General features: G+C 49.2%; 5 protein-coding genes across 5 annotated transcripts; 1 reads left to right on the top strand and 4 right to left on the bottom strand.

Annotated features, from left to right (window-relative positions):
• Nucleotides 1-300: 300 nt before the first annotated feature.
• Nucleotides 301-954, bottom strand: LTR84_000037 (uncharacterized protein; the record flags this gene model as incomplete). Its single annotated transcript, XM_064843668.1, has 4 exons — nt 301-425; nt 516-622; nt 675-721; nt 814-954. The coding sequence occupies 4 exons, from the start codon at nt 952-954 to the stop codon at nt 301-303; spliced, it is 420 nt and encodes a 139-aa protein (XP_064711528.1).
• A 297-nt stretch (nt 955-1,251) lies between these two features.
• Nucleotides 1,252-2,339, bottom strand: LTR84_000036 (uncharacterized protein; the record flags this gene model as incomplete). The annotated part of the gene is made up of 2 exons (XM_064843667.1): nt 1,252-1,895; nt 1,955-2,339. 2 exons carry the CDS (start codon nt 2,337-2,339, stop codon nt 1,252-1,254), a joined length of 1,029 nt encoding a protein of 342 aa, XP_064711527.1.
• Nucleotides 2,340-2,723: 384 nt separating this feature from the next.
• LTR84_000035 (uncharacterized protein) lies at nt 2,724-3,881 on the top strand (the record flags this gene model as incomplete). Its single annotated transcript, XM_064843666.1, has 1 exon — nt 2,724-3,881. One exon carries the CDS (start codon nt 2,724-2,726, stop codon nt 3,879-3,881), a length of 1,158 nt encoding a protein of 385 aa, XP_064711526.1.
• Nucleotides 3,882-5,108: 1,227 nt separating this feature from the next.
• On the bottom strand, nt 5,109-10,109 carry LTR84_000034 (uncharacterized protein; the record flags this gene model as incomplete). Its single annotated transcript, XM_064843665.1, has 3 exons — nt 5,109-6,737; nt 6,865-9,708; nt 9,759-10,109. The coding sequence occupies 3 exons, from the start codon at nt 10,107-10,109 to the stop codon at nt 5,109-5,111; spliced, it is 4,824 nt and encodes a 1,607-aa protein (XP_064711525.1).
• Nucleotides 10,110-10,956: 847 nt separating this feature from the next.
• Nucleotides 10,957-11,817, bottom strand: LTR84_000033 (uncharacterized protein; the record flags this gene model as incomplete). Its single annotated transcript, XM_064843664.1, has 1 exon — nt 10,957-11,817. One exon carries the CDS (start codon nt 11,815-11,817, stop codon nt 10,957-10,959), a length of 861 nt encoding a protein of 286 aa, XP_064711524.1.
• Nucleotides 11,818-12,240: the final 423 nt, after the last annotated feature.

Below are 12,240 nucleotides of genomic sequence, written 5' to 3'. Positions count from 1 at the left end.
CAGGGCAATTGAGCGTGGGCGAGTTGTAAGTTGCGGAGATTCGGTCGAGTCTTTCGGGCTCTATAGTTATCATTGTACATTCGAGTCTGTGGGGTTCACTGCAATGGGCACGGATAGGAGGAAAGGCGCAAAAACAAGGGGACAGAGATTTGAACTTTTAAGGAGTGTTTCAATAGCAAAATGTATTATTTCATCCATCATGCTTGCAGTTTCTGCCTTTCTTCGCTGCCACAGCTGAGGCTACCACTTTGTGGGTTTCTGTTTGTTTGTTTATCTGTATGTACGTGTAGCTATTCTCCTCTAGGTAGATTTTCTGGCTTTCTTGCCTGGCCTTGCCCCGGCGTCGTCTTCTTCGTCGTCATCCTCGGTCTCAAGGCCGCGCTTTGCAGCAGGGGTAGCGGCAGCAGCTGGCTTCTTGGCTGGGACTGTGGTGTAGAGGGATAGGTGAGTTTTGTTGTTGTCGTGTCGTGTTGTGTTTGGGGAGGGTATCATGCCAGAACGCGTAGGGGACTTACCTTTGTCATCTGCAGTGTCCTCCTCCTCGTCGTTCTCGTCGTCCTCTTCAACCTCGTCAGACCTCGTCGGCGGCGGTAGGGGCGGCGGAGGAGGCGGAGGCTTCTTCCTGGTTGGCGAACAACTTCTTTCGCAAGCGCGACCGGATTTTCGAGGCGGACGACTTTGAGCTGAGGCCTAGGGCCTGCTTCATTCCCTCGTAGTCGATCTGTTGCGAATATGTCAGTGTTTGGACGTCATATCACCAGGAAGGAATAATAGAGGATAGAGCCTGGAGAAGTAAACTGGGTGTATGCATACCTTGATCTCGTCCTTGGTGTTGCTCAATGCACCAACGAGGTTCTTCATACCCGTGGGTGTGAGGTTGACTGGGGCTGGCGGACGTGGTGCCGGCTTGGTGAACTTTAGAATTATTTTTATAGGGGCGGATGGTGATGCCATCTTTGATTCGAGGCTGTGGTATCTCAGGGGTCTGGCTTTGTGATGTTGTCGATCTGAAGGCGGAGATTTCACGGTGCCGGAAATAGGTTTGTCCGAGAGGTTGAAGTTTTGTCAAGGGCAAGGACGATGAATCAAAGAGAGGTTTTGAGCTTGGGTGGACAGGCACAGTTGCCGAGACTGGGGCGACTGACAGTGTCCGCCAGACCTTCCACGATGGCACAGAATCTTCCGGAGGTGTGAAATCAAGATAAACTTGCGATTCAGACACACAGCTCAGCGTTCACCACATGACTTGGTTCAACGTTGCCATCTTGACCTTGCATCAGGCTTAACTCCCGTAAGTCTTTCATAGACTTTGCTCCATATGCCTGGGGTCGTGTTTCGAGCCGCTCTGCCTTTCGCAGACTCAGTTCGAACATAGAATTGAGTAGGGGTTGGCTTCCAAAAACGACTAGCTTGGACATAGGCGGCCATCCATTCGAACGATACAGGTCTGAAGATACTTCGAGCAGGCATTGTCTGAGACAATCTCAACGAGACAACATCAGTGATGGCAGTCAATCTAAGGAATCTGATATCCAGCATAGCCTGATCTGGGAGTTTCTTTGCATATTCCATTGCGGCCTTTGGAGTACTCTGAGCGTATTCGGGCAGCTGCAGGAACACTTCGGTGACAAAGGGACGCAAACTCCAATTGACATAGGCGAAAGTGCCAGCGCTTGCAAGCCAAGCTAATTGAATGAGCAAAGATTCTTCAGTCGAAAATCCAAGGGGAAGTTTACCTCCAGCTACAACATATAACGGAGTGCCAGCAGCAATATAGGCTGGGACAAACAAGACCGTGGAGAAGCTCAAGGCACACACAGCGGCAAAGCGAGAGATGATGATGAAGTATATGCGAGGATTGCCTGCACTGTAAATGCGCAACCGTCTCTTATACACTGTCTCTCTGTCAGCCGATCTATCCGCGACGAAGTGTAGCTTTGTGATTCCACAGTACCTGGTGGTGCGGATGGTCGAGGTGTGACCCTTGTGAGCTGCTCAATATGCAGTCTTTCTTTCGGGGTGAGTCTGAGATTGGGAGCGACCTGAGCTTTCGGAATTACTCGCAGAGGTACGTTGACCCTGGGAGCAGTCTCTACTGCGGTTTCTTGGTCGGGAAGAGGGACCAGTTCTTGACTGTCGGATGTGGCATGTTCCTGGGCCAGGCGTTGCTGCTGGTGTTGTTGATATTTGTGGTGGACAACTTGAATTGGTGGACTCCTGGTTGGTTTTCGAGGACTCTTCAAGAGCGGAGAAGCAGTACTGAAGAGGACCCTCTTATGAGACACAACATGCTGTCTGATGCATGACCAGACCAGTGGGCCAGTTGTGAGCCTGCCCATCTGGCTGGGAGATGAAGGAGAGCAACAAAGATCGACAGATCCTCAGACACGAAATGCACGGAAGCAGAGAAAGAAAACAGACATGGCTCGCCGGCTGTGACATTGTTCTCCAACTTTTGTCACGCCGCCAAACACGTCGAGGCGCCTTGAAACAAGATCGGCTGGACAAGAACAGAAACTGTGCCGAAAAGTTGGGCAGAAATTACTTCCGGCCGGAAAAGGGGAAGGAAAAGCCGACTGGAGGAACACCAAGTGCCTGCCCCAACTTGCACCCCAGACTCGTCAGGCTCGGGTAGTGGCTTCTTGCAGTCACGGTTCAGCAACACCAACACCACCACTGACAGGCAATGGCCTATTCTTGACTCTCCTCATCGCTCTTGTACAATGTGGTGGGCATCGGGGTCGTTGGTGCTGGTCACATTCGCTTCTGCGCTACAGCTGGTTGTCGCATACAAGCCTCTTTCTGATGACACCCTCAAACATCGTCTGCCATTGCCTGAGACGGCCGACTTTGACATCCATACAGGCAATTTATTGGCTCCCATCCTGATTCCTCGAGTCCCCGGTACTCCAGGTTCACAGAAAGTCCTCAAACATTTCGTCGACTTCTTTCGCACCGCTCTCCCAACCTGGACAGTGTCCTTTCAGAATTCCACCTCCAAGACTCCCACCCACGGTGACACCGATGTGCCTTTCGTGAACCTGATCGCCTCAAGGGATCCTCCATGGGCCCAGCCAGGAAATGTAGGAAGGCTGACCTTGGTGGCACATTATGACTCCAAGTACACACCCGAGGGCTTCATTGGTGCAACCGACTCGGCCGCTCCGTGTGCGATGATCATGCATGCCATTCGGTCGATTGACGCCGCTTTGACAAAGAAGTGGGAAAACATGCAGACGCAGGATGATATAGATCTTGAATTCGAGGAGGACAAGGGCATTCAAGTTCTGCTGCTTGATGGTGAGGAGGCTTTCAAGGACTGGACTGCTACCGACAGTATCTATGGAGCCAGATCACTGGCTGAAGAATGGGAGCATACCATGCATCCTGCTACAAGCATCTACAGAAGCCCCCTCGACTCCATCGAACTCTTTGTGCTACTCGATCTTCTTGGTTCTCCTGAGAATCTGCAGATACCTTCGTGGCAACATAGTTCACACTGGTCCTATGTCCGAATGGCCGAAGCCGAGCAACGATTGAGACAGCTGGGCATGTTCAAGAGTAATCCAAAGCATACTTGGTTACCCGAAAAGAACAAGAAGGACACGGACAGGTTCAGTAGTTATGTGATGCAGGATGATCATATCCCATTCATCGCTCGAGGTGTCCAAGTCTTGCATTTGATTCCTTCTCGTTTTCCTAGTGTCTGGCACACAATCAACGACGATGCTGAGCATCTCGACATTCCTACCGTCGAGGATTGGGCTCTTCTTACCGCTGTCTTCGCCGCCGAGTATCTCGAACTCGACGATTTCTTTGAGTCACTACCGACCGAGCACATCAAAGGACGGAGAGCGCTAACTAGCAAAACCGAGTTATGACAATGATGGTAACTCGGCTTCCATGGAAGCTGAGAAACTCCAAAACCTGGCCGTGATGGCGCCTTGACGAGAAACACGACTCAACAGAACTCCTATGGAAGCAAGAATTCAGGTTTCTGTCGAGGAGACCTCCCCTCACACCAATGTCAAACTACTCAATGAGGTTGAGACAAGTCCCATATATTCTTGCATTCCACCTGCTATGCAAGGTGCGACAGACTTGGTCTTGCCAGGGCTTCAATGCTCAATGTTCAAGATATGTGCAATATCTTGCAGCCCTGGAACTCGGTAAAGGCTGGAATGGGACAGTCCGTGCTTGCTTGGATCTTGAGTGCTACCAAACAAGAAGATAAGGTTGTCCATTCGGCTTCACTCTGAGGCTTCGATCCTTCATGCGATCCCAGGTCTTCTCCTTGACGCGAAGCGCTCGATGTCACGGAGGAAATGAAGATATGGTACAATTGGAAAGAGACGCTCAAGGTCTGAGGCTGTCTAAACTTAGAGCTATGGGCGAAAACGACGAGGATGGGATGTACATTAGCTTCAAGATGTATAGACGGAACGAAGACAAGACATTGACGATTCACATTCACGTCCACCTTTACATTCATCAAGTACAGCACATGCAATATAGATATATCTCAACAACTCTAAACAACTTCTGATCGTAGCGAGCACCTGACTCAGCAGTATCCAAGGTATCGCCCCTACTCATGCACCTAACTCCCGAGATAACTTGACAACAGTGTATCCATCTACCGTTCTCCTCGAGCTTGTAGATCAAATGAGGAAGGAGAAAGAATACATAGGACAGGCAACCATACCTTAGGAGTAAATATCGACAGACGTCCTAATGAGTTAGTGGCCTAAAGGGGTTAATATCCAGTAGTTCTACTCCACCTTCTAGAGGGATTTATGTGATGTAATACAGTATATCAACCTCTCGACGAAGTTACTAAAATTCATGTGAGGCTGTCAGTCTATTTGTAGTCCTTTGGTTAGCTAGGAAGCCTTCTTTCGAGATTTGAGAAGCAAAAAGGAAGACTCCCATTTTAATTTCTTTGCAATATCCAGAAACATTACGCCATTATCGCCATGATTACTACCTAGACATCCCATCATCTCCCGATGTGTGATGTGCAGCACTACAGTATGCTCTCTCTCTCTCTATGATCGATCCTCGGTCTCCATGCCTGTCCACTCCACCTCAGAAGAATCGAACTTCACTCACGCAGCAATAATCCTCTCCAGCTCTGCACGCTCACCGCTCTTCTCGACCATGTCACGGAAAACACCATCCTTCAAGGCCATCAGATTCGCCGGGGTGTCGAACTCGACGACCTTGCCCTCGCCCAGCACGAGAATGCGATCGAAATCCGCAATGGTGGTCAGTCTGTGCGCGATGACCAGCAACGTCGAGTCGGTGAACTCTTCGCGGATCGAGCGCTGGATCAGGGCGTCGGTCTCCATGTCCACGGCCGAGGTCGCTTCGTCGAGGACCATGATCTTCGGGCGCGAGACGATGGCGCGCGCCAAGCACAGCAGTTGGCGTTGCCCCTGCGAGAGGTTCAGCCCGCCTTCCGAGATGCGGGAATTCAGGGATTTGAAGACATTGGTGTTGGTGTTGTTCGTGCTTCCCTGTGGGGTTTCGTTCCCAGATGGGGCGGTGGGTGTTGCGCTGCCGCTTGCTTGGACGGATGTTGTGGTTGTCGAGGAGGAGACGAGATGGACCCGCGCCAGGGCTTCTTGCAGCTCGGCGTCGGCGTGTTGGTCAAAGGCGTCGAGATTGCTTCGAACGGTCCCGGAGAACAGCACGGGGTCTTGAGGGATGATGGCCAGTCTTGATCGAAGATCGTAGAGCTTGATCTTCGAGATATCCACTCCATCCACCAAGATACTTCCTGAGCGGGCCTCGAGGAATCGAAAGAGCGCCAATGTTAAGCTGCTCTTTCCGGCTCCGGTTCTCCCTACCACGCCCACCCGTTGATTTCGTGCGACGCCGAAGGTCAAGCCTTTGAGCACAGGAGGAAGATCTGGTGCATATGAGACGACGAGGTCCTCCACTTCCAACCTGCCTTCCGTGGGCCAAGCTGCCGGTGCATCGTGGCCTGTTTGGTCTTCAATCGCGATGTTTTTGTACTCCACAACTCGTTCTGTGGCGTTCATGGCAAGCTCCACATTGGAATATGATCGAACGACCCAGATGACACCCTCTGACATACCAAGCGCAAAGCTAAGAGCAAAACCGGCCAAAGAGGCATCAATATGCCTGATACTCACGATTAATGCAGCAGTTATGGTAACGAAAACAGCCCCCACCATATTCAGACGCCATCCCATCCATCGGTTGAATAGCCAGAGGTGCCAGTACGCACGGCAGTGAGTGTCGATCTTCTGATACATCCGATCGAGATAGGTTTGAGACTTATCGAAAGCTCGAATTGTGCCGATGCCCATTAGTACGGAACCGAATTGCTCAAAAACTGGTGACTTGGCGTTGCTTTCCAGTCGTTTCACCTCCCTCGCACCTGCTAGGTACCAGCGAGCATAGTATGCACATACGAGGATGAATGCCAGGACAGGAATCACCATGTACCCTGAGATGACAAGACCTGCAATGAGGACGGAAAGAACGTGCATACCATTGTGTAGTGTGGAAGCCATGTCGTATGAGATGCGAGAGTCCACCATGTTGAAGTCGGCAGTAAAGCGATTCAGAATGCGTCCCAACGGTACAGTGTCGAGCCATCGGAGTGGGGCTCGAAGAATAGTCCAGGCCAGCTCCTTGAAAAGAACCTTTGAGGCTCGAATGGCAGCTACGAACACAAGGAAGTATCTTACTGTCCCGATAAGCCACTATCGCCTAGTTAGTAAGAATATAAAGAGTTGAGTGGCTAGTTAACAATAGAGAAAGAAGAGGGAGAACGGTAGAGTAGTGGAGTGATGAGGAAGGATGGAATTCATAGGTTAGGTGAGTACTCACTGCCGCAAGGGATATCGCAAGATAAATGCCCAGATAGTATTTCAGGTTGTCATCCATCTCGGTCGCTTTGAGTCTTGATGCTGCGTTTTTAAGAGAACCCAAGGACTGTTGCACGAGTCGACTAGTGAACACGGATTCTGTGCGGTACGATCTGGTCCAAATGCTGATCCAGTAAGTTCGACCGAGATAGACACCAATCCACATGACGAATATGCTCAGGATGAAAAGCCAATACCCGTATCCACCTGCCGCTCTAAGGTAGGCATCGTAAACGTTGTATTTGACTGCACCTGTCTCGCGTTTCTCTTCTTCGTTGAATTTCTTCGGGGGGTCTCTCTGTTTTTGGTCCTCAAAATTTGCATGGGATCGGCGACGGTTCAAACTGGCGCCTATCTCACTAGCAGCAGATCTCCTTCTCGATCGGCGAGATTGATTTGTGAGGATTCTTTGTAGTCCTCCGCCATCATCGATAGTGAGTGCATTTTCTTTTTCGGCTTCTTCTTCCTCATGCTTTTGCTGTTCTTCACTGTCCTGGTCGAGAATGAGTTTCAGTTTTCCGTTTCTTCTCAGCTCTTCCGTTCTGCCTGCCACTTCAACAGTGCCATCCAAGAGAAGGACACTATAATTTGTCTTTGGTAAACAAAGAGCAACATGATGGGTCACTAGAACTCTTGTACGACCCCTTCCGAGATCTCCGGTTAATGCGTCCTCAAACAATTGTCGACCAACGTGGGCATCAACAGCGGAAAAGATGTCGTCAAGGATCAAAATTCCTGCTCTTGAGTATAACGCTCTTGCAAATGACACACGCCACTTTTGACCACCACTGAGATTGATTCCATTGGCCCCGATATCAGTGAGCTCACCGCTCTCAAGCATTTCCAAGTCCTTGGTAAGCGCACACGCCTTAAGCACACTCTGATATCGATCGTTATCAAGTGGAAGACCAAATAGGATGTTATCTCGTATTGTCGCATTTTCAATCCAAGGAATTTGAGAAACAAAAGCCACAGCTGAGTCGATAAGCCAATTGCTCTTATTGGCTTTCGAATCATAACGGTCCTCGGGTACTGGCGCTTTAGGAACCGTCAAGGTTCCCTCAAGCACCTCTGCCTCGCCGATGATCGAAGCCAATAGAAGGGACTTCCCACTCCCGGTTCGGCCTGAGATCACCGTCAATTCTTTCCTTGGGAAATCAATGTTTAAGTTTCTCAACTTGAACTGGGTCTCTTCTTGCTCGGGGTCATCAGTCGGCCATGCTATTGTAGTGTTCTGGAAAGAAATAAGTTCGCCGGGAGTAATATGTACTTCTCTCTCCGGAGCGTCGAGGAAATTTTGGATTCGCTTTGCCGAAATAATGGCATCCAATAGATCAGTCACCATCTCAGGTATGATTGCTAGGGTCATCTCGATTGCCTCAAACACCGAGATCGTTGTGAAAGCGACGGACGCCGATAGTTCCTTATGGATAGAGGCATAGACAGCCAATGAAACAGCGGACAAGGCCACCGGCCCAAAAATCCAGATGCTGATCAAGACAACCTCGGATGTGTAAACCTTCCATTGTGTATCCAACTCCTTTTTTCGTGACTGTAAGATTTTCTCGTACCAGTTGCGCTCTAGAGCACTAAATTTGATTTGACGTATACCCTGAAGTGCCTCGGTCACAACAGCCATCTTCTGATCACGATATTTCATGAGATCATCCTGTGCATCTCCATAACGTTTTGCGGTGACAATGTTTAATGGAGTGATCACAGCGAAGGCCACCAGACCTGCTGATAACGGGATAATTCCGATTAGTTTTATCAGAAATCCAAGAGCGAAAGCCATCTTAACGGCTGAGCCAATGAAGATATCGTTGAATGTGGCGAAATCTGCGATCCGTTTCGCATCAATTGCCACCAGATTGATTGTGTTTTGTTTCGATTTCTGAAAATCTTCTTCAGCATCAGCTTCATCCTCAGGCACGCTGGATTCGCCTTTTGGGCCAGCCTCCTCATTAACAACGATTTCGCCATTAAGGAGTACGCCCTTGCCAGCGACGCTATCTTCTTCTCTTTTCTTCCCGGCTCCTTTGACGTCTTTTCTCCGGATAGCTTTGCCAAAGATGACCGCCGATAGTTGCTCGAAAATGGGAACTCCAAGTTGCATAAATATGATAAAAAATGCTCTTGCCTCTAACCATGTGGAGAATACGTTGGCTGCTCCTAGACCAATAACGAGCAGCCATGAGCGTAGCAAGACATTATCCCCTTGGTCCCGGCGCTCCAGAGTTTGAAGGATAGCGTAAAGAGCGATCTGGGGTAAGAATTGCGTAATGGACGTGGCTATCTGAAGCCCCCACTGCTGAAGGAAGATGCCCTTTCTTGACCAAAAGAGGGTCTTCCACAGCTTATCTTTTTTCTCAACAGCTTCAAACTCACGTCGTAATTCTCGCGAACGGGTTACATGGTCGATTTCTGCAAGGTCCTCATGTTTCAAGCCCTTATTTTTGACCGCCTTGGCCAAGATAGCGCCTGGCCAAGTGAAAGTTATTTTGCTGAGTACTGTAGTAGTATTTTGCCTGTCCACGATAGTGCCGTTCCAGTAGACGTCTGGGCGGCGTGGGATCAAGAAGCTTGCAAATAAGAGAATTATCCCAGAGATAAATTGGATCAGTGAAAGTGCAAGATGGGTGCTTCGGGGGAGAGGAGTTACGCTGGATTGCCACAAGGAGATATTTTCAAAGGCCAAAGCAAGGGAAAGAAGTAATGACGATATACCAGACCAGATTCCTAGGTCGTATCTCTTCACAGAAGAGGGCGTGGTGAAGATTGAAATGACTTGAAAGACGAGAAGCAGCTAGTATCCAGTTAGACAATGGATAGAAATGGTGCCCTTCGCAGACTCACCCATGTAGCAAACTGAAGCCACTGTTCGATCGCAAGAGAATGATGTTGCTGGCGCGATATGAGGATAGCCGCAATCAGAGCATCAATACTGGCCACTGCTGACGTCGAGAGCAGAACTAGCCGTGGAACGAAATCCGAATAAGCTTCTTGACTCTCCTCGGTAGCTTTTCCATCTTCGTCTTCGTAGAGATCTGCCAATTCAGAATACTGATCTTTCCTTGCCCGAACTCGTTCCAGATACTGGTATAGCGCTGGAAGTGATAGTGCAGCAACAAGAGCAAGACATGAGATTGAGATTATTAACGAGGCGGAGGCGTGGTGGACCATCAGTATGCTCATTTGAGCTGGCATGTCTTCAACAAATACGGATTTGGAGGGAGAGACGAGTTGAGTCCATTATTCGTTTACAACATCTCTTAGGTAGTATAAGAGTCGGCTGTAAGACTGGTCGATTATGAAATATTCAATACTTGACTAAAGTGGCGGAGCTGATGACTGCACACTCTGGTGGAGCTTGAATTTGGCCCCAAAATACTCTTGAAGGAATACTCACGAGTGAGTGGCGATGTTGTTTGATGTGGAGGAGTGGACAAGAAGGAAGATACGATATAGGCCACGGTCTGGTGAATTTGTGAAGTGATCATTAAAATTTCCAGAACCACGACCGCTCCATCCCACCCACCCCGGTGGTGAGCTAAGTTGCATTCAGACTCGTATTCGCAGGATGCAGATGTCCGCTAATCAGTGGATGCGGATTGGAGATGTTACGCAATGCACAAACCCACATTCCGACTAGTCCTGTAGCTAAAAGGCACCCTCGGACAGCGACAATTGGATTGTTGAGACCTTCCTTTGACTGAACTTGAAGATCCCGCCATCTTTGACTCACTGCCTCAGGCCTCCCTAGTCGAAAGCTCGCTGAAGATGACTCATCCCGTCAAGCCATAACGCAATCGCATAGCTCTCCCGTCATTGGGGTTTCTCGAATCGGAGTGCTTCAACTTCCTACACAAGTGAATATAGATCAGAACGAGGGAGAAAAATAGAAAGCAGATAGGAGACAGAAGTTTTAAGTTATGGAAGTGAAATCTGAAATTTAGAAATCAGTACCTATATAATTGATGTTACAATTTTTGAAACCCCCCGGGAGCGCCGTTGCTATCATATGCCAGTGTCCAGTGTACAAGGATAAACTTTTTTACTCTGAATCGATCACCACGACCTCTGCTTCAGCTTCGCCTATGCTTTCCACTCGGAGTTCGTCATTGGCGTTGACTTGAGTCACAAAGGCTGCATCACCCTCGCTCAATACCACGTTATCTCGTCCGTCAAGACGGATCTTGGCTTTTCCACCTTTCGTTTCGGGTAAGTGGACATAAACGTTTCGGTTCGATTTGGAAGTTACCGCATCTCCTCCGCCGACTTTATATGTGAAAGTCTTGCCTTGAGGAATGATGCTTGCACTGAAAACGAGATCTGCGTGAACTGGAATGGTGCCATCGATTGTCGGAACTGCAGCCTTTTCCTCTTCTAGTGTTGCATCTGGTCCCGCTTTCAAGGGTGTGATGATGGTCACAAATCCTTCTCGCTTGGCCTCCTCAGAGAATGTCCTGGTGTGATATGCAGGAGGAAGGTTTCTCTTCCATGGCAATGCCCAGATTTGCAGGAAGTGGACCCAATCCTGCTTGTGTTCGTTGTATTCGCTATGGGAGATACCTCGGCCACCAGTGGTGAACTGTACATCTCCACGATGGAGGCGGAAGAACTTGTCTTTGTCATTGCTTTCTTGACCCTTCTTTTGCATGGAGTCTCGGTGGGTTAACTCTCCAGCGAGAACATATGAGAAGATCTCGGCGTTTTGGTGATGATGGGTGGGGAATCCCTCTCCTGGCTCCACGCGATCTTCATTCAAGACTCGAAGAGAGCCGAACTGAGTATATTTTGGATCGTACCAGCTAGCAAACGAGAAGGAGTGCTTGGTGTTGAGCCAGCCGTGGTTGGCTGCTCCTCTGGTCTTGGAGGGTCGAGGGACGATCTTAGCGTGAGAGAGTTGCGACATGGTTTGTTTGAGAATGTTGGAAGCTTTCATAGAAGATTCTTGAGAAGTGCTGCTGGTGTTGTTAGAGAGCATGTGAGTTGCTGCAAAGGCTGTGATTGTTGCTAGTATTGCTGTTATGGCTGTTATGAGAAGTGATTTTTGATGGAGAAAACCAGACAACATTGGGAAGGAAGAGAAGCTATATAGACTTAGACCTGAGCATTGCTAGAGCATGGTGGCAGAATCCAGAATGTATATTGGTTCATGATGGAATGGCTGATCCAGACTGGCTAATGGGTTTTCAATCATTGAGTAAGCAGATCGAGTTTGAATAACGAGAAAGCTTGAACACGAGGGCAACATTGGTGGACGCGCCTGCCACCTGCCACCGCCCGCTCTTGCTGCTCTTTGTCATGCACTTGCCCACTACGGAATTCTGCTTGG

The sequence above is a fragment of the Exophiala bonariae genome, assembly GCF_035927105.1.
Source record: "Exophiala bonariae strain CCFEE 5792 chromosome Unknown scaffold_1, whole genome shotgun sequence".
Lineage (NCBI taxonomy): Eukaryota > Fungi > Ascomycota > Eurotiomycetes > Chaetothyriales > Herpotrichiellaceae > Exophiala > Exophiala bonariae.
This window is presented reverse-complemented; position numbering and strand designations above follow the sequence as displayed.